The 18,109-nt window shown below is 43.9% G+C and overlaps 1 protein-coding gene across 8 annotated transcripts in view; it reads right to left on the bottom strand.

Annotated features, from left to right (window-relative positions):
- RARA (retinoic acid receptor alpha) overlaps positions 1-18,109 on the bottom strand; it is a 246,853-nt gene that overhangs the window by 35,155 nt on the left and 193,589 nt on the right. For 6 of the 8 annotated variants that reach the window (XM_073607988.1, XM_073607989.1, XM_073607991.1 and 3 more), the window contains 3 exons: positions 17,893-18,041; positions 11,824-11,965; positions 7,456-7,488 (listed from right to left, as the gene is read on the bottom strand). In XM_073607988.1, coding sequence (XP_073464089.1) covers positions 7,456-7,488; positions 11,824-11,965; positions 17,893-18,041 — 324 coding nt within the window. The remainder of the gene's footprint in view (positions 1-7,455; positions 7,489-11,823; positions 11,966-17,892; positions 18,042-18,109) is intronic. The other 2 variants (XM_073607994.1, XM_073607995.1) reach the window with 1 other exon arrangement.

Consider the following 18,109-nt stretch of genomic DNA (forward strand, 5'->3'; position numbering starts at 1 on the left):
AAGAAAGAAAGAAAGCTGGCCATACACATTCAGGCTGAACAAGGCAAATGTAACAGATTCTTCCATCCACACTAACAGCATGGATGGACTTATCAACCGCTGCGGGCTATTGGATTTTGACAACAAGCGCCACCAACCAGAATACCCAGAGAGTGCCTTCATCTCATTGGACGCAGGCTCTGTTTGGCTGAAAATTTTCCACCTGCCTCCTTCAACAAAAGTCAATTGAAAAATTGCCAACAGGGTGACCCAAAGAGTGGATTTCGGCTGATTTGGCCTGAAAACTCCAAAATTCAATCCATATATGGTCAGCTTTACGCTTTCTGCACTAATGGACACCTAACTTCACCTACTACATCTGCTCTGTTTTAGGGCCTTTCACATTGTATTGCATTTTTGCTGCGATTTCATCCTGCTCTCAGAGTTTAGTTGCTCTTTAAAACAGCAATGAAATGGGCAAGGTAAAGGACCACTCACCGACAAAGCTGCATTCTTATAACTTTACATGATCATATTTTTTTATATGCATTTTTTTTGTGTGCAAATTCTTTACTTAAAAGAGAGGTTTGTTTAGCTAGGTGGATGCAGCATCTGTCCCCACGGCGCCTCTAACACTGAGGACCGAGCGATCAAACACAGCCGATCACTCGGTTATCAGAGCTCCCCGAGCAGAGAGCTGGTGACTGCCACTTTTAGGTAACAATATGAATTATTTTGTATTGTATGTATATATATGCTGCAACTGGTCAAGCAACCGTGCCCTGTTCCAATCAGTGCACACTGTCATATTGGATGTGGTCAGAAGCCCAGCACATGAGAGCACAGCTACTGAGCAGGAGGGAGCAGGATGGGGCAGGGGGCGAGGAGGTGGAGTCCACACCACCCCATTGTTCTCTGCTGGGACATGCCTAAGAAAAATGACCTTACGACAGGGACATGTTTAATGGTTAAAAGGTCAGTCTGGCTAAAAAGAAAACTGACCCCGTGACTGGGATGTATTATACCAGTTTAAAAGGTCAGTTTCACTAAGGAAGAGAGCTGGCATTATGGTAGGAATGTGCTTAATAGGTTAGAGGAGCAATGTCACATACAGAGCATTAGGCAATGGGCAGCTCTCTAATGGGACCATCATGATAGATGATATAACATTATTTCATTAGGGGACCACATTTTCCCTCCATAGCTGGACATTTACATGGATAATTAAAGAAAAGAATACATCTGTCCCTGCTAGTGGGGTAGCAAGATTATTCAAGGACCTGATGCAAAAAAGTGTAGCAAGACGCAAAGAACATATGCGCAAATGCTTTGTATAATGTGTGTCGGCATTAAAGCCTGACAGAAAGATCGATTTATTAATGGAAGCCTATTCCCACTGGGCTATGACTAGGTAATACATACCCAAGTATGCCTTGAATCAGGGTTTAGGGTGATCGCAGCACGACTGACAGCCACAGACATGACTCCGAGAGGCATAATGGGTACAGCTAGAGTACTGCGGTTGCCTACACCTGGTTAAATGTCATGTCGCCCAAAAACCATGGGCTCTGTATATTGTCTATGGAAATTTTCCATTAGGCAGAGCTGGGCAGACCTGGGGTGGTTGGGGTTGAGAGCTTACAGCTGAGCTACACTTCCCTTCCCTAAGCCAGTGATTGGACAATAAAAGAGCAGCAGCAGACCAAAGAGTTCATTCCTCTATTCACTATGCCAGTGTTTTTCAACCTTTTTTCAGCCAAGGTACCCTTTGGAGTCGTGACCCACTCTCCCAGCACAACCCCCCCAGCACAACAGGAGTTAACTTCTCCCTCATATAGCACAGGAGTAAACAGAAGGTTGCTCAGATCTGGCTGTTGGCACGGCACTCCGGTTGAGAAACACTGCACTATGCCATCTCTTCCCCGTCAGCCTATTAGTTGTAAACCTCCCCTCCCTGACAGTTCTTCTGTGCAGAGGATTACAGGAGCTCCATACCAAGAATAGTTCAGGTACTAACATTGGATGCCCATAGGAATATATTTTATTTTTTACATTAATAAACACTGTACAAAGCTGCATTAACTGGTTTTATGCCTGCTTGGTGTTCAGTTTTAAGGCCTAAACGCCGGAACAGCTTCTGAATCATGTGACCACTGTGACTGGCTCTCACAGAGGACAAACGATCGGGAGATTATCCCACTGTCTCTTTATCAGGAGCCTTGACCAAGGTGGAGAACATATAACCTTTTCAGTTTTATTTTTCTTTAGATAATGTAAAGAGGTCAACTGTAAATGGGTAATTTTTATGTATGATCTGTATATTGGCGGCACAGTGGTGTAGTGGTAGCACTCTCGCCTAGCAGTAAGAAGGGTCACTGGTTCGAATCCCAACCACGACACTACCTGCTTGGAGTTTGCATGTTCTCCCTGTGCCTGCGTGGGTTTCCTCCGGGTACTCCGGTTTCCTCCCACACTCCAAAGACATGCTGGTAGGTTAATTGGATCCTCTCTAAATTGTCCCTAGTATGTATGAATGTGAGTTAGGGACCTTAGATTGTAAGCTCCTTGAGAGTAGGGACTGATGTGAATGTATATGTAAAGCGCTGCGTAAATTGACGGCGCTATATAAGCACCTGAAATAAATAAATAAATATATATGTGGTATCCAAAATGTGCTCATTACATACTCAAGATATGCTTCCTGCATTCAAGTGCTACACAATAGTAGCGCTGTACTACTCATTCTCCCAATGCAAGTCAATGAGTCAGCTGACTCATTAAAACAATACACTCCCTGTGTGGCTGATATTACATCTTAACAGTTGTTAAAGACGAGACCAACGAGAGCTCCCACTAGTGTTTAATAACGATGTATGTATCCCTGGCATTCAACTGCTACTTACCCTAATAGACGTTGCTCCAAGGTTGACTACACCTTGGTGGTTTTATCAGCTAGGGAGCAACTTCACCAATGGCAGTTTCCCTATTGTGATATAACCCTACTACAAAAAAGAACCGACTATTCACCCCATAGAGCATCTGGTAAATGCAAGAGTACTCAGATTCCAGGCACAATGCCAAGAGACTCGTGAGCATGAACCCTAATTTGGGATCACTGCAGGTTATCTTGTGACCAGATGGTACGGCCAAGGCAAACGGAGATCAACTTTAAGATGTGGACACCAGCCAAACCTAACTTTTAAAGTAGAACTCCAATTAAGTACACGTAGCACATATACCGAAAGCTGTTTAACCTCTATAAAGATTCACAAATGCCTGATAGAATATAAAAAGATGGTTGTTCCCACAATCTAATCTTCAGCTTCAGGCGATGCCTTTAGCTAGCTCAGGGGACCATAAAGGAGCACAGTCACAGTTGTGTGGTCTGATTAAATATGCCCTCCTAAATGCCTGCTACTCCTCCCAGGGTGTAAAACATGTTGGGTAACAGTGGTAGCATTTCTATCTGCATTTCAGCTATGCTAAGCATTCTGGAAGTAAAAGTTGAGATTTTTTTCCATTTTGGATAGTGTAGGAAAGGGCTGGATCTATTGCCAAATTTTTACTGCTGTGTCCCTACCGGGTACACAGTCCCTCTCTATTTCTCTTGGTTAAGTGATGCAGGAAAATCCTCCAATAGGGTTACTTGGTCCTGTGACAATTCTCTAAATTAAGAGAGTTCCATTTCACTTTGAAGGTATCTCCTCTTATTTTTTGCTCCATCTCCAACACAGAAGTAAGTGGAAATCTCCTCAGTGGGGTATAGGCAGCAAATAATAACCTCAGCAGAAGTGGAGGAGAGTGACCTCACATGCACTACCTGCAAAACACTAAAATATATATTATATCACACACACACATAGTATCTCACACCATTGAGAACACCCCTCACATTTTTGTAAATATTTTATTATATCTTTTCATGTGACAACACTAAAGAGATGACGCTTTGCTACAATGTAAAGTAGTGAGTGTACAGCTTGTATAAGTGTCAATATTTTGTGTGGCCACCATTATTTTCCAGCACTGCATTAACCCTCTTGGGCATGGAGTTCACCAGAGCTTCACAGGTTGCCACTGGAGTCCTCTTCCACTCCTCCATGATGACATCACGAAGCTGGTGAATGTTAAGAGTACTTGCGCTCCTCCGCCTTCCGTTTGAGGATGCCCCACAGATGCTCAATAGAGTTTAGGTCTGGAGACATGCTTGGCCAGCCCATCACCTTTATCCCTCAGCTTCTTTAGCAAGGCAGTGGTTGACTTGGAGCTGGGGACGTTAAGTTGGAATACAGCCCTGCGGCCCGGTCTCTGAAGGGAGGGGATCATGCTCTACTTCAGCATGTCACAGTACATGTTGGCATTCATGGTTCCCTCAATGAACTGTAGCTCCCCAGTGCCGGCAGCACTCATGCAGCCCCAGACCATGACACTCCCACCACCATGCTTGACTGTAGGTAAGACACACTTGTCTTTGTACTCCTTGCCTGGTTGCCTGGTTGCCGCCACACACGCTTGACACCATCTGAACCAAATAAGTTTATCTTGGTCTCATCAGACCACAGGACATGGTTTCAGCAATCCATGTCCTTAGTCTGCTTGTCTTCAGCCAACTGTTTGCAGGCTTTCTTGTGCATCATCTTTAGAAGAGGCTTCCTTCTGGGACGACAGCCATGCAGACCAATTTGATGCAGTGTGCGGCATATAGTCTGAGCACTGACAGGCTGACCCCCCACCCCTTCAACCTCTGTAGCAATGCTGGCAGCACTCATAGGTCTATTTCCCAAAGATAACCTCTGGATATGGCGGTGAGCACATGCACTTACCTTTGGTCGATCATGGCGAGGCCTGTTCTGAGTGTAACCTGTCCTGTTAAACCACTGTATGGTCTTGGCCACCGTGCTGTAGCTCAGTTTCAGGGTCTTGGCAATTTTCCTATAGCCTAGGCCATCTTTATGTAAAGCAACAATTCTTTTTTTCAGATCCTCAGAGAGAGTTCTTTGCCAAGAGGTGCCATGTTGAACTTCCAGTGACCAGTATAAGCGAGTGAGAGCGATAACGCCAAAATTAACACACCTGTTCTCCATTCACACCTGAGGCCTTGTAACACTAACAAGTCACGTGACACTAGGGAGGAAAAATGGCAAATTGGGCCCAATTTGGCCATTTTCACTTAGGGGTGTACTCACTTTTGTTCCCAGTGGTTTAGACATTAATGGCTGTGTGCTGAGTTATTTTGTGGGGATAGCAAATCTACACGGTTTTACAAGCTGTACACTCACTACTTTACATTGTAGCAAAGTGTCATTTCCTCAGTCTTGTCACATGAAAAGTTATAATAAAATATTTACAAAAATGTGAGGGGGGTGAAGTTATATATACACACACACACACACACATACATACACAGTGGGGACGGAAAGTATTCAGACCCCCTTAAATTTTTCACTCTTTGTTATATTTCAGCCATTTGCTAAAATCATTTAAGTTCATTTTTTTCCTCATTAATGTACACATAGCACCCCATATTGACAGAAAAACACAGAATTGTTGACATTTTTGCAGATTTATTAAATAAAAAAAAAAAACTGAAATATCACATGGTCCTAAGTATTCAGACCCTTTGCTCAGTATTTAGTAGAAGCACCCTTTTGCTCTAATACAGCCATGAGTCTTTTTGGGAAAGATGCAACAAGTTTTTCACACCTGGATTTGGGGATCCTCTGCCATTCCTCCTTGCATATCCTCTCCAGTTCTGTCAGGTTGGATGGTAAACGTTGGTGGATAGCAATTTTTAGGGCTCTCCAGAGATGCTCAATTGGGTTTAAGTCAGGGCTCTGGCTGGGCCATTCAAGAACAGCCACGGAGTTGTTGTGAAGCCACTCCTTCGCTAGTTTAGCTGTGTGCTTAGGGTCATTGTCTTGTTGGAAGGTAAACCTTCGGCCCAGTCTGAGGTCCTAAGCACTCTGGAGAAGGTTTTCATCCAGGATATCCCTGTACTTGGCCGCATTCATCTTTCCCTCGATTGCAACCAGTCGTCCTGTCCCTGCAGCTGAAAAACACCCCCACAGCATGATGCTGCCACCACCATGCTTCACTATTGGGACTGTATTGAACAGGTGATGAGCAGTGCCTGGTTTTCTCCACACATACCGCTTAGAATTAAGGCCAAAAAGTTCTATCTTGGTCTCATCAGACCAAAGAATTATTATTATTTCTCATTATTTCTCATTATCTTGGAGTCCTTCAGGTGTTTTTTTTTAGCAAACTCCATGCGGGCTTTCATGTGTCTTGCACTGAGGAGAGGCTTCCGTCAGGCCACTCTGCCATAAAGCCCCGACTGGTGGAGGGCTGCAGTGATGGTTGACTTTCTACAACTTTCTCCCATCTCCCGACTGAATCTCTGGTGCTCAGCCACAGTGATCTTTGGGTTCTTCTTTACCTCTCTCACCAAGGCTCTTCTCCCCTGATAGCTCAGTTTGGCCAGACGGCCAGCTCTAGGAAGGGTTCTGGTCGTCCCAAACGTCTTCCATTTAAAGATTATGGAGGCCACTGTGCTCTTAGGAACCTTAAGTGCAGCAGAAATTTTTTCGTAACCTTGGCCAGATCTGTGCCTTGCCACAATTCTGTCTCTGAGCTCTTCAGGCAGTTCCTTTGACCTCATGATTCTCATTTATTCTAACATGCACTGTGAGCTGTAAGGTCTTATATAGACAGGTGTGTGGCTTTCCTAATCAAGTCCAATCAGTATAATCAAACACAGCTGGACTAAAATGAAGGTGTAGAACCATCTCAAGGATGATCAGAAGAAATGGACAGCACCTGAGTTAAATATATGAGTGTCACAGCAAAGGGTCTGAATACTTAGGACCATGTGATATTTCAGTTTTTCTTTTTTAATAAATCTGCAAAAATGTCAACAATTCTGTGTTTTGTCAATATGGGGTGCTGTGTGTATTGCACACTCAGTCATGGGCAAAAATATTGGCACCCCTGCATTTGTCAGATAATGCACCACTTCTTCTAGAAAATTGTTGCAATTACAAGTGTTTAGGCATTCTCATGTTTATTTCTTTTGTTTGTATTGGTATGACATAAAAAAAGTATAGAAACAAACAGCCAAATCTGACACATTCCAAGCAAAACTCCAAAAATGGACTGGACAAAATGATTGGCACCTCCTCAAAATTGTAATAAATTATTGCATTCCAAATTTGTGATGTTCCTGTAAATTGTAAATAAACTCACCTGTATCAATTAACAGGTGCTGACAATATAGAAATCACACCAGCAACCAGTTAAAATGCTGAAAATTTGACTCAACCTTTCTGTGGTGTGTCTCTGTGTGCCACACGGAGCATGGACAATCTCAAGGTTACAAGTCCATCTCCAGAAATCTTAATGTTCCGGTGTCCACTGTGCGCAGCATTTTCAAGACGTTGAAAGAGAAAATTGATCAAAGAATTTGCCAAAACTTACCTGAGGGAGCCAAAATCCTTTTGGGAGAATGTGCTGTGGACAGACAAAACAAAATTACAGCTTTTTGGTAAAGCCCATCATTCTACTGTTTTCAGAAAAAGAAATGAGGACTCTAAAGAAAAGAATACAGCCGTGGCCAAAATTTTTGAGAATAACACAAATATTAATTTTCACAAAGTCTGCTGCTTCAGTGTTTTTAGCTCTTTTTGTCAGATGTTACTGTGGTATACTGAAGTATAATTACAAACATTTCATAAGTGTCATAGGCTTTTATTGACAATTACATTAAGTTTATGCAAACAGTCTATTTGCAGTGTTGACCCTTCTTTTTCAAGAAAATTGTAATTTGCCCTGGCATGCTGTCAATTAACTTCTGGGCCAAATCCTGACTGATGGCAGCCCATTCTTGCATAATAAATGCTTAGAGTTTGTCAGAATTTGTGGGGGTTTTTTGTTCACCCGTCTCTTGAGGATTGACCACAAGTTCTCAATGGGATTAAGGTCTGGGGAGTTTCCTGGCCATGGACTCTAAATTTCAGTGTTTTATTCCCCAAGCCACTTAGTTATCATTTTTGCCTTATGGCAAGGTGCTTCATCATGCTGAAAAAGGCATTGTTCCTCACCAAACTGTTCTTTCATGGTTGGGAGAAATTGCTTTCGGAGGATGTTTTTGTGCTATTTTTCATTCATGGCTGTGTTCTTAGGCAAAATTGCCTTGCCTTGGCTGAGAAGCAACCTCACACATGAATGGTCTCAGAATACTTTACTGTTGGCATGACACAGGACTGATAGTAGCGCTCACCTTTTCTTCTTCGGATGCCCCAAACAATCGGAAAGGGGATTCATCAGAGAAAATGACTTCCTCAGTCCTCAGCAGTCCAATCCCTGTACCTTTTGCAGAATATCAGTCTGTCCCTGATGTTTTTGGAGAGAAGTGGCTTCTTTGCTGCCCTTCTTGACACCAGTCCATCCTCCAAAAGTCTTTGCCTCACTGTGCATGCAGATGTACTCACACCTGCCTGCTTCTATTCCTGAGGAAGCTCTGCACTGGTGGTGCCCTGATCCTGCAGCTGAATCAACTGTAGGAGATGGTCCTGGCGCTTGCTGGACTTTCTTGGGCGCCCTGAAGCCTTCTTCACAAATGCAGTGGAAATTTTTTTATAGGATTAAGTTCATTTTCATGGGAAAGAGGGACTTTACAATTGCAATTCATCTGATCATTCTTCATAACATTCTGGGGTATATGCAAATTGCCATCATAAAACCTGAGGCAGCAGACTTTGTGAAAACTAATATTGGGGTCATTCTCAAAAGTTTTGGCCACGGCTGTAAAGTCAAACATGGTGGAGGTTCACTGATGTTTTGGGGTTGCTTTGCTGCTTCAGGCACTGGATGTCTTGACTGTGTGCATGGCATTATGAAATCTGAAGACTACCAAAGAATTCTGGGGTGCAATGTAGGGCCCAGTGTCAGAGAGTTGGGTCTTCGCCAGAGGTCATGTCTTACAGCAGGACAATAACCCAAAGCTCACGTCAAAAAGCACCCAGTGAGTACTGAGTTGGCCAGCAATGCATCCAGATCTAAATCCCATAGAGCACCTGTGGAGAGATCTCAAAACAGCAGTTGGGAAAAGGAACCCTTCCAATCTGAGAGACCTGGAGCAGTTGGCAAAAAAAGAGTGGTTCAAAATTCCAGTAGAGAGGTGTAAGAAACTCATTGATGGTTACAGGACGCAATTGATTTCAGTTATTTTTTCCAAGGGGTGTGTTACCAAATATTAAATTGAGGGTGCCAATAATTTTGTCCAGTCCATTTTTGGAGTTTTGCTTGGAATATGGCAGATTTGGCTTTTTTGTTTCTACACTTTGTGTCATACCAATACAAACAAAAGAAATAAACATGAGAATGTCTAAACATTTGTAATTGCAACAATTTTCTGGGCAAAGTAGTGCATTATTTGACAAATGCAGGGGTGCCAATATTTTTGGCCATGACTGTACATATATATTTATTTATTGCTTTTCCCTAAAAGTATTTAATTAGTTTAATGATTTTTAAAATAAAAAAGGTATTTTGACATTTATGAACTTTTCCCCAATGAGATCCTCACTAAAGAAGTACCAGATATGAGCAAACACCCAGCAATATTTTCGCCCTTGGGGGGCTACCCAGATTTAGACAGCAATGAGAACTAAGAGCCCTTGCACACTGGGGCGGTTTGCAGGCGCTATTGCGCTAATAATAGCGCCTGCAAACTGCCCCGAAAGTGCCGCTGCTTTCATTCCAGTGTGCAAGCCCCGAGGGCTTGCACACTGGAGCGATGCGCTGGCAGGACGGTAAAAAAAGTCCTGCTAGCAGCATCTTCGGATCGGTGAAGGAGCGGAGTGTATACCGCTCCTTTACCGCTCCTGCCCATTGAAATCAATGGGACGGCGCGGCTATACCGCCGGCAAAGCGCCTCTGCAGAGGCGCTTTGCGGTGGTATTTAACCCTTTCTCGGCCGCTAGCGGGGGGTAAAACCGCCCCGCTAGCGGCCACATACCGACGGTAAAACGCCGCTAATAATAGCGGCGTTTTACCGCCGACGCCGCCCCCCGCCCCAGTGTGCAAGGGCTCTAAGGGAAACCACAAGAAAAGTACTCACAGAAAATATTATCTGACCAATACCCAGGCAAGGTATGTACAGGGCATGAACTTTTCTTCCTTCATCCTTAAAAGTATAAATTATATATATCATTTGTTTTATTACTATTTCTTAGTAAAAAGCCAGCAGTACGCTTTTCTACAAGGTGTATGTGTCCCTGCAATTACTAAGATTACATCATCTGTGAATTGGAAGCATCATTTCATTTGTTGTTCATTAAAAGGTGTCAGTTATGAGTAGGGCACTGCAGGTAAATTCCTGGTCCCTATGAAATTACACTCCTCTTTTTCCATTCCTATTTAAATATTTATATATGAAAAAAAATATCAACAAGGATCTAACCACACTCAAAATGGCCAAGGCCAGTGGGGGGAGCTGGGAAACTCCAGTGTAAGGATCTCAATGGACAAGGCAGGTGGGTGGAACTGAGAACTCCAGTGCAAAGATCTCAATAGACAAGGCAGGTAAGTGGAACTGGGGACTCCATTGCAAGGATCTCAATAGATAAGGCAGGTGGGTGGAACTGGGAACTCGAGCGCAGGGATCTCAATGGACAAGACATATGAGTGGACCTGGGAACTCCATTGCAAGGATCTCAATAGATAAGGCAGGTGGGTGGAACTGGGAACTCGAGCGCAGGGATCTCAATGGACAAGACATATGAGTGGACCTGGGAACTCCAGTGCAAGGATCTCAATGGACAAGACATATGAGTGGACCTGGGAACTCCAGTGCAAGGATCTCAATGGACAACACAGGTGGCTGGAACTGGGAACTCCAGTGCAAAGATCTCAATGTCTAATGGCTAAAGCAGTTAAGTGGAGTTGGGCAACTCAGTGCAAATATCTCAAAGGCCAAGGCAGGTGGGTGGAGTTGGGAACTCCCATGCAAAGATCTTCATGGCCTAGGCAGGTGGGTGGAGCTAGGAACTTCAGTGCAAAGATTTCAATGTCTAATGGCTAAAGCAGGTAAGTGGAGTTGGGAACTCCAGTACAAAGATCTCAATGGCCAAGGCAGGTGGGTGGAGCTGGGAACTCCAGTGCAAATATTTCAATGGCCAAGGCAGGTAAGTGGAGCTGGAACTCCAGTGCAAACATCATAACATCCAATGGCCAGGGCAGATGGGTGGGGCTGGGTACTCCAGTGCAGAGAATCTCAATGTCTAATGGCCAAGGCAGGTGAGTGGAGTCGGGAACTCTAGTGCAAAGATCTCAATGTCCAAAAGGTGGACACTGCACTGTCTTCTGGCAACACGTCAATGAAAAACATGAACCTTTCAGGTGATATAGAGGCATGAATCCCCAGTCTATGGAGGCTATCAATATCAACTCAGAATTTTCTTTTCTGTCCTGCTTTCTCCTGTGAAACCTGCTATACAGCAATGCCTGCAGCTGTCCCATGAACAGGACTGTTCCCAATCCCTCCAAATATGGTCAGATCACAACAACATTCTCTAACATCTATCAGCACTTCACCATCCCCAGGAGTGATAAGAAGCCAATGAGTGATTAAACCTGCTGGCTGTGTTTGCAGCATCATGGTAACTGCAGATATAAACAGCAGATAAGATGGCACCTTGGCAGATAGGAGGGTTTAGTACCACTTTAAAAAAAAAAAGTTACATTTCAGGTGACTGAAACAACAATGGTTGTTTAAATTTGAATAGAAATATCCTAACAGCAAAAGACAGATCAGTGTATAAAAGCCATATAGAGGACACTTACATTCTTTGGACATGCCAACCTCGAAGCATTTCTGTAACCGGCAATACTGGCATCGGTTCCTCGTCACCTTGTTTATAATGCAGTTCTTGTCCCGGTGACATGTGTACACCATGTTTTTCTGTATGCTGCGCCGGAAAAAACCCTGCAGGAGAAATGCCACAAGCAATGACCACAGGGTATCATTTACATGAGATACATTCATATCAGGCAGAGAAGACACACAGTGCATTAGGAATGAGGCCTTTCAGTCACTGTCACTACAGAAGTATTGTTTAAAAAGCAGATAAAGCCTGGGTTCACACTGCTGCGGTGCGAGACACTGCATGTAATTCGCACAGGAATCGCATCACATTCCTGTGTGAATTACATGGGGTGTCTCTGGGGTACGATTTGAGCCATGGATTTGTATGGCTCAAATCGCACCGCATTCGCACCAGACTCGTGCAGGACTCTTTTTTGTCCACACCAGAATCGGATCGCATGGGTGTGAACATCCATGCGATCCAATTTTGCAAATCCCACTGCGTTTTGCAAGCCGATTGTGGGGCGTCGTTAACATACGTGAATTAGATGTGGTGCCAAATTGGCTGTGAATTCGCACGGCATCTAGTGTGAACCCAGGCTGAATCACTTTTCAGTTGCATTTGTAGCAAGTCACGTGGTGCGAGGCTGCAACAGAGGCAGACTGTGGTCAAACTTTTGGGAACGCAGCCAAGAACCACACAGGAATCAGGATTTACACAATTCTGTAATTTTTAAGCTGTCTTTTCCACCCAGACAGCGAACGCTGACCCTGGATGATACTTGATTGCACTAGCCTTCTGAAAAGAAAAGCAGATGGAACAGTGGCAGCCGGGTGGTATTTTTTGGGGGGGCGGGCAGCAAATAGTGTACAGCCAGCCACCCCCCCGGTCGGGTCACCCGCACCTCCTCCCCCCCCAAGTCGGTCAGTCTCCCGGCCGCAACACTTACCCCGGGCTTCCGTCCGGGCGGCCGGCTAACTTCCCTTGCGTCTCCTCCCTCCTCCGCCCGGCAGCCAGCATAGCGTCTCCTTTAAGCCAATTGGGAAACGTGCAAAACTAGTGAATATTCATTCACCCTATTTTAAAGCCTATTAGAATCTCTGTCTCTAATTATGTGCTTTAACCCCCCCCCATTGGAATCCATGCATCCAGCTCCCCCGGCATGCAGGGGCGGCGCCCGTGCGCCCCTTATGGATGGTCTTTTTCTACTCAAAGACTTCAGGAAACCTCTAAACCATAATACACTAACTAGAGTATCAGACTCGGACAAAACAAGTCAACGTATAACTAAAAAAAACAAAAAAGTAATATATTGCAGCTCAGCAGCCCTCAGATGTGATGGCTGCCTTTGTTTTTTTTGTTTTTATTGTGCAATACATTTTTATACATTTTTTGAAACATATTAAACATACATGAGGTTTTGCATTTCACATACAATCACAAATGTTTTACATTATGTATACATCGGATTGGACAAAAAAAAAAAAAAAAAAAAAGACAGAAAAAAAAAGATCTGAGTTAAAATAATAAGGTTTTCAGGCTAAGAACATTTTTAGCAAGCACAGGATATACCTGCTGATTAAGCCATGAATGCAGTTTGCTTGTTACTTCCTGTGAGCTAAAATGCAAGCATGAAACAATTCTATCTTCCTTCTGTAAACGACTAATCTTCCAGTCTTCCCATGTAATGAAGAGTTACGCCGGCCATGGATGGGTCAAACCCTGGCTGGTTCAGCAGAGACCGGCAGAGATTCGATCAATCTATGGGCAGCCTGGTTGTACCCAAGTCAATACATTGATCAACATGGGTACAACCAGCCTGTTTTTTTTTTTTACATGTGGCTATTGCCACTAGCAATAATCATTGTGTTCTGCCGGCCTGGAAAGCTCCCAGGCGGCAGAACACAATATCGCTGCAGGGGGAAATTCCCCCATCAGCGCTGACTGTGTTGAGAGAGGAATTAAGCATTTTTATTTCCTTCCACCACTTCCATAATCTATGGGCTGCTTTACAAAAGGCAGACATGTTTAAAGTCTAGCCTGGGTGACAACCATGGCTGCCTCCACAGATACAGTGGAGGAGATAGCCTAGCCATTCAGACAGAAAAAGTGTTATTCACAGGTTTACCAGGTGAAAATAAAGGGGAAAAGCCTTAAAACATAAATAAATAAATTAAATTGCCATATCTAAGGACTGGTAAACTGCAATAAATTACATTTTTGGTTTAAATAAACTTAACGTGATTTTAAAGTATTTTTTTTCCTTACTAAAGCAGATAAAAATAGCATAATTCAAAGTTTTTTCTTCCTCTTCGAGGCTTCATTTTTCAACTGTTCCCGGCCGTGCCACTACAGTGAGGGAAAAAAGTATTTGATCCCAAATCAAAGTATTTGATCTGCTGATTTTGTACGTTTGCCCACTGACAACAAAATGATCAGTCTATCATTTTATTGGTAGGTTTATTTTAACAGTGAGATACACTGTTCTTTTATAACTTCAAAAAAGTTATAATAAAAAGTGATTTGCATTTTAATGAGTAAAATAAGTATTTGATCCCCTATCAATCAGCAAGATTTCTGGCTCCCAGGTGTCTTCTATACAGGTAACGAGCTGAGATTGGGAGCACTCTCTTAGAGGGAGTGCTCCTAATCTCAGCTTGTTATCTGTATAAAAAAAAGACACCTGTCCACAGAAGCAATCAATCAGATTCCAATCTCTTCACCATGGCCATGACCAAAGAGCTGTCCAAGGATGTCAGGGACAACATTGTAGACCTACACACAGGCGGAATTGGGCTACAAGACCATCGCCAAGCAGCTTGGTGAGAGGGTGACAACAGTTGGTGCGATTATTCGAAAAATGGAAGAAACACAAGAACTGTCAATCTCCCTCGGTCTGGGGCTTCATGCAAGATCTCACCTCATGGAGTTCCAATGATCATGAGAACGGTGAGAAATCAGCCCAGAACTACACAGGAGAATCTTGTCAATGATCTCAAGGCAGCTGGGACCATAGTCACCAAGAAAACAATTGGTAACACACTAAGCCTCTTTGGCATCAACTCAACTCGCCGTGTTTGGAGGAGGAGGAGGAGGAATACTGCCTATGACCCCAAGAACACATCCCCACCATTAAACATGGAGGTGGAAACATTATGCTTTGGGGGTGTTTTTCTGCTAAGGGGACAGGACAACTTCACCGCATCAACGGGACGATGGACAGGGCCCTCTACCGTCAAATCTTGGGTGAGAACCTTCTTCCCTCAGCCAGGGCATTGAAAATAGGCTGTGGATGGGTAATTCCAGCATGACAATGACCCAAAAACACACGACCAAGGCAACAAAGGAGTGGCTCAAGAAGATGCACATTAAAGGTCCTAGAGTGGCCTAGCCAGTCTCCAGACTTTAGTCCCATAGGAAATATGTGGAGGGAGCTGAAGGTTCGAGTTACCAAACTTCAGCCTCGAAACCCTAATGACTTAGAAGGGAACTGCAAAGAGGAGCGGGACAAAATCCCTCCTGAGATGTGTGCAAACCTGGTGGCCAACTACAAGAAACGTCTGACCTCCGATTGTCAATAAGGGTTTTGCCACCAAGTACTAAGTCATGTTTTGCAAAGGGGTCAAATACTTATTTCTAGGGTTGTCCCGATACCGATACTAGTATCGGTATCGGCACCGATACCGAGCATTTGCCCAAGTACTTGTACTCGGGCAAATGCTCCCGATGCTTCCCCCGATACCTTGACTGTCAGCTGTGATCGGCGCGTGGGGGAGTTACAAGATTCTCCCCCAGCGGCTTTCACTAGCTTTAGTGACAGACAGCGGTGATCGCTCACAGCTGACTGTCACTGCATCCTCCTCCATGCCCCCTCCTTTCCTCTGTCCCTCTCAGCTGTCCCCTCCGTTCTGCTCTTATCTGTCCCTCTCAGCTGTCCCCTCCATTCTGCTCTTATCTGTCCCCTCCGTACTCCCCCTTTGTTCCCCTCTCCTTATCTGTCCCCTCCGTTCTCCCCCTCAGTTCCTCCGTCCTCCTCCTCCTTCCTTTGTGTATGGATAGAGTCAGCTGACTCTGTCCATTCACATAACTGAAACATTGTAATCTTCTGTGATTACGATGTGTCAGTTTATGAATGGAGAGAAGCTGCGGTCTTCTCTCCATTCATTCTCAGTGCAGCTGACGCTGCAGAGAAAGGGACTGGGGATTCTCTATCCTCTGTCTCTTTCTCTGTCTCAAGGGGGAGATATCAGAGGTCTGTTAAGACCCCTGATATCTCACCAAAGCCCCCCAAAAGGGCTGATTAAAAAAAAAAAAAAAAAAAACAATAAAGAATAAAAGAAATATTATTGTAAAAAATAAAAATTGTAAAAAAAAAAAAATAACACACACATACAACGTTCACCCCCCCCCCCCCCCCAAAAAAAAGCAAGCACTGTTAAAAAAAAAAAAAAAAAAAATGAAAAAAAAAACACTGTCACGTGACATTAAAAAAAAAGTATCGGTAATCGGTATCGGCGAGTACTTGAAAAAAAGTATCGGTACTTGTACTCGGTCCTAAAAAAGTGGTATCGGGACAACCCTACTTATTTCACTCATTAAAATGCAAATCAATTTATAACTTTTTTTAAATACGTTTTTCTGGATATTTTTGTTGTTATTCTGTCTCTCACTGTTAAAGTAAACCTACCATTAAAATTATAGACTGATCATTTCTTTATCAGTGGGCAAACGTACAAAATCAGCAGGGGATCAAATATTTTTTCCCCTCACTGTATATTCCCACTCTCTCCATGCCCCGTGTCGCCGGGATCTATGGGCTCCTGTAGGAGTCTCCTCAATGCCCTGGCTCCTGCTCTATATTACTACGACCTTACGTACAACCATTCAGAGAGCCAATGCAAGAGGGACACAGAGTTGCCCTCGAGGAGGAGAGGCATGACTTTTGCTCTGCATCCCCATTGAGCTGCTTGTGTGTACGGCACTCTGAACAGTTGCGTGCACGCTGCAGAGACTCGCACAGGACTTCATAGGGCTTGGCGGCACAAGGGGAATAGAGCAAATGGGAATATAGTGGCTAGGCCAGGGGACAATTGAAAGAAAAACGCCAAGACATTTTTTTTTTTTTTAACAATGCACATTCAATGCATGTTTTTTTATTTGATTTAAGGAAAAAAAAATAAGTTTACCCCCTTCTATCCACCCTAACGTTCCTCTAAACACCAGGGGGACAGGAAGGATCGGCGCAGTGTCACAGTGGTCACATGATCGGAAGTCACTCCCGCCAACTCTTGACTTTTAGTTCGGACTGAGAGCTGTGTTTGACAGCTCGGTCTTTGCGCTGGGAGCGCGCTCTGAGCACAAACACTAGCCGCCTAGTAATGCATATGTGCGTTACGTGGGCGTTAAAGCTCACCCCTTTGAGGTGGGTAGAGTTTAAAATGTCCCCGAGAGCGGCCGAAATATGGACAGCCTAGGTAGGAAGATAAAGAGACCCAGAGACCAACAGCTAAATGACTCTGGAGGCTGAAACAGAGATAGATTAGAAGAAGACAGGGAGAGAGGGGGGGGGGGGGGGCAGGAGGGGAGGCACGGTCTCGGGGGGGTTAGGGGGGAAGGGGGGGGATGGAGAGAAATGTATAAAGGTAAAATGTATAAACACAAATAAGCCTTGTAAGACAAAAAAAAAAAAAAAAAAAAAAGTACAACCAGCATTACCACGATGATGAGAAGCAGGAATGGGAAGAAGTTGGAAGTATTGATAACTGAAAAACGATTCCCAGATAAATAATCTTGCTGAGTGGAAAAAAAAAAAAAAAAAAAAAAAAGGTCACCCCTTTGCGATCGCATATATATGTTGGTAATGTTAAACCATTTCTTCTTCCTTGAGTAGAACTTTTTTTTAGTCTACCCAACTGTGATTGCATTATCTTTTGTTATAACAAGGAGAGAGCACTCAAGATAAGAGATCCACTCATACAGCTGTTGACTATTGCATTAGACAGAAGTACTCTCCTGTCCTATCCGGGTGCAGCTGCAAAAGACTTACCTTACAGCCTTCACAGGCACTGACCCCATAGTGGTAACCGGAGCTCTTGTCTTGACACACAAAACAAGGTTTATAGATCCTGGGGAGCGGAGGTGGTGAGGGAGGGCTGGGGACAATCTCTTCTGAACTGGTGCTCTGAGTCTCAATTGCTGCAAAAAAGAAAAAGAAGAGTAAGCTGAACATGTAAGATACTCTAATGTCTTCATATAGTTATACA

The sequence above is a fragment of the Aquarana catesbeiana genome, linkage group LG12, assembly GCF_042186555.1.
Source record: "Aquarana catesbeiana isolate 2022-GZ linkage group LG12, ASM4218655v1, whole genome shotgun sequence".
In the NCBI taxonomy this organism is placed as follows: Eukaryota; Metazoa; Chordata; class Amphibia; order Anura; family Ranidae; genus Aquarana; species Aquarana catesbeiana.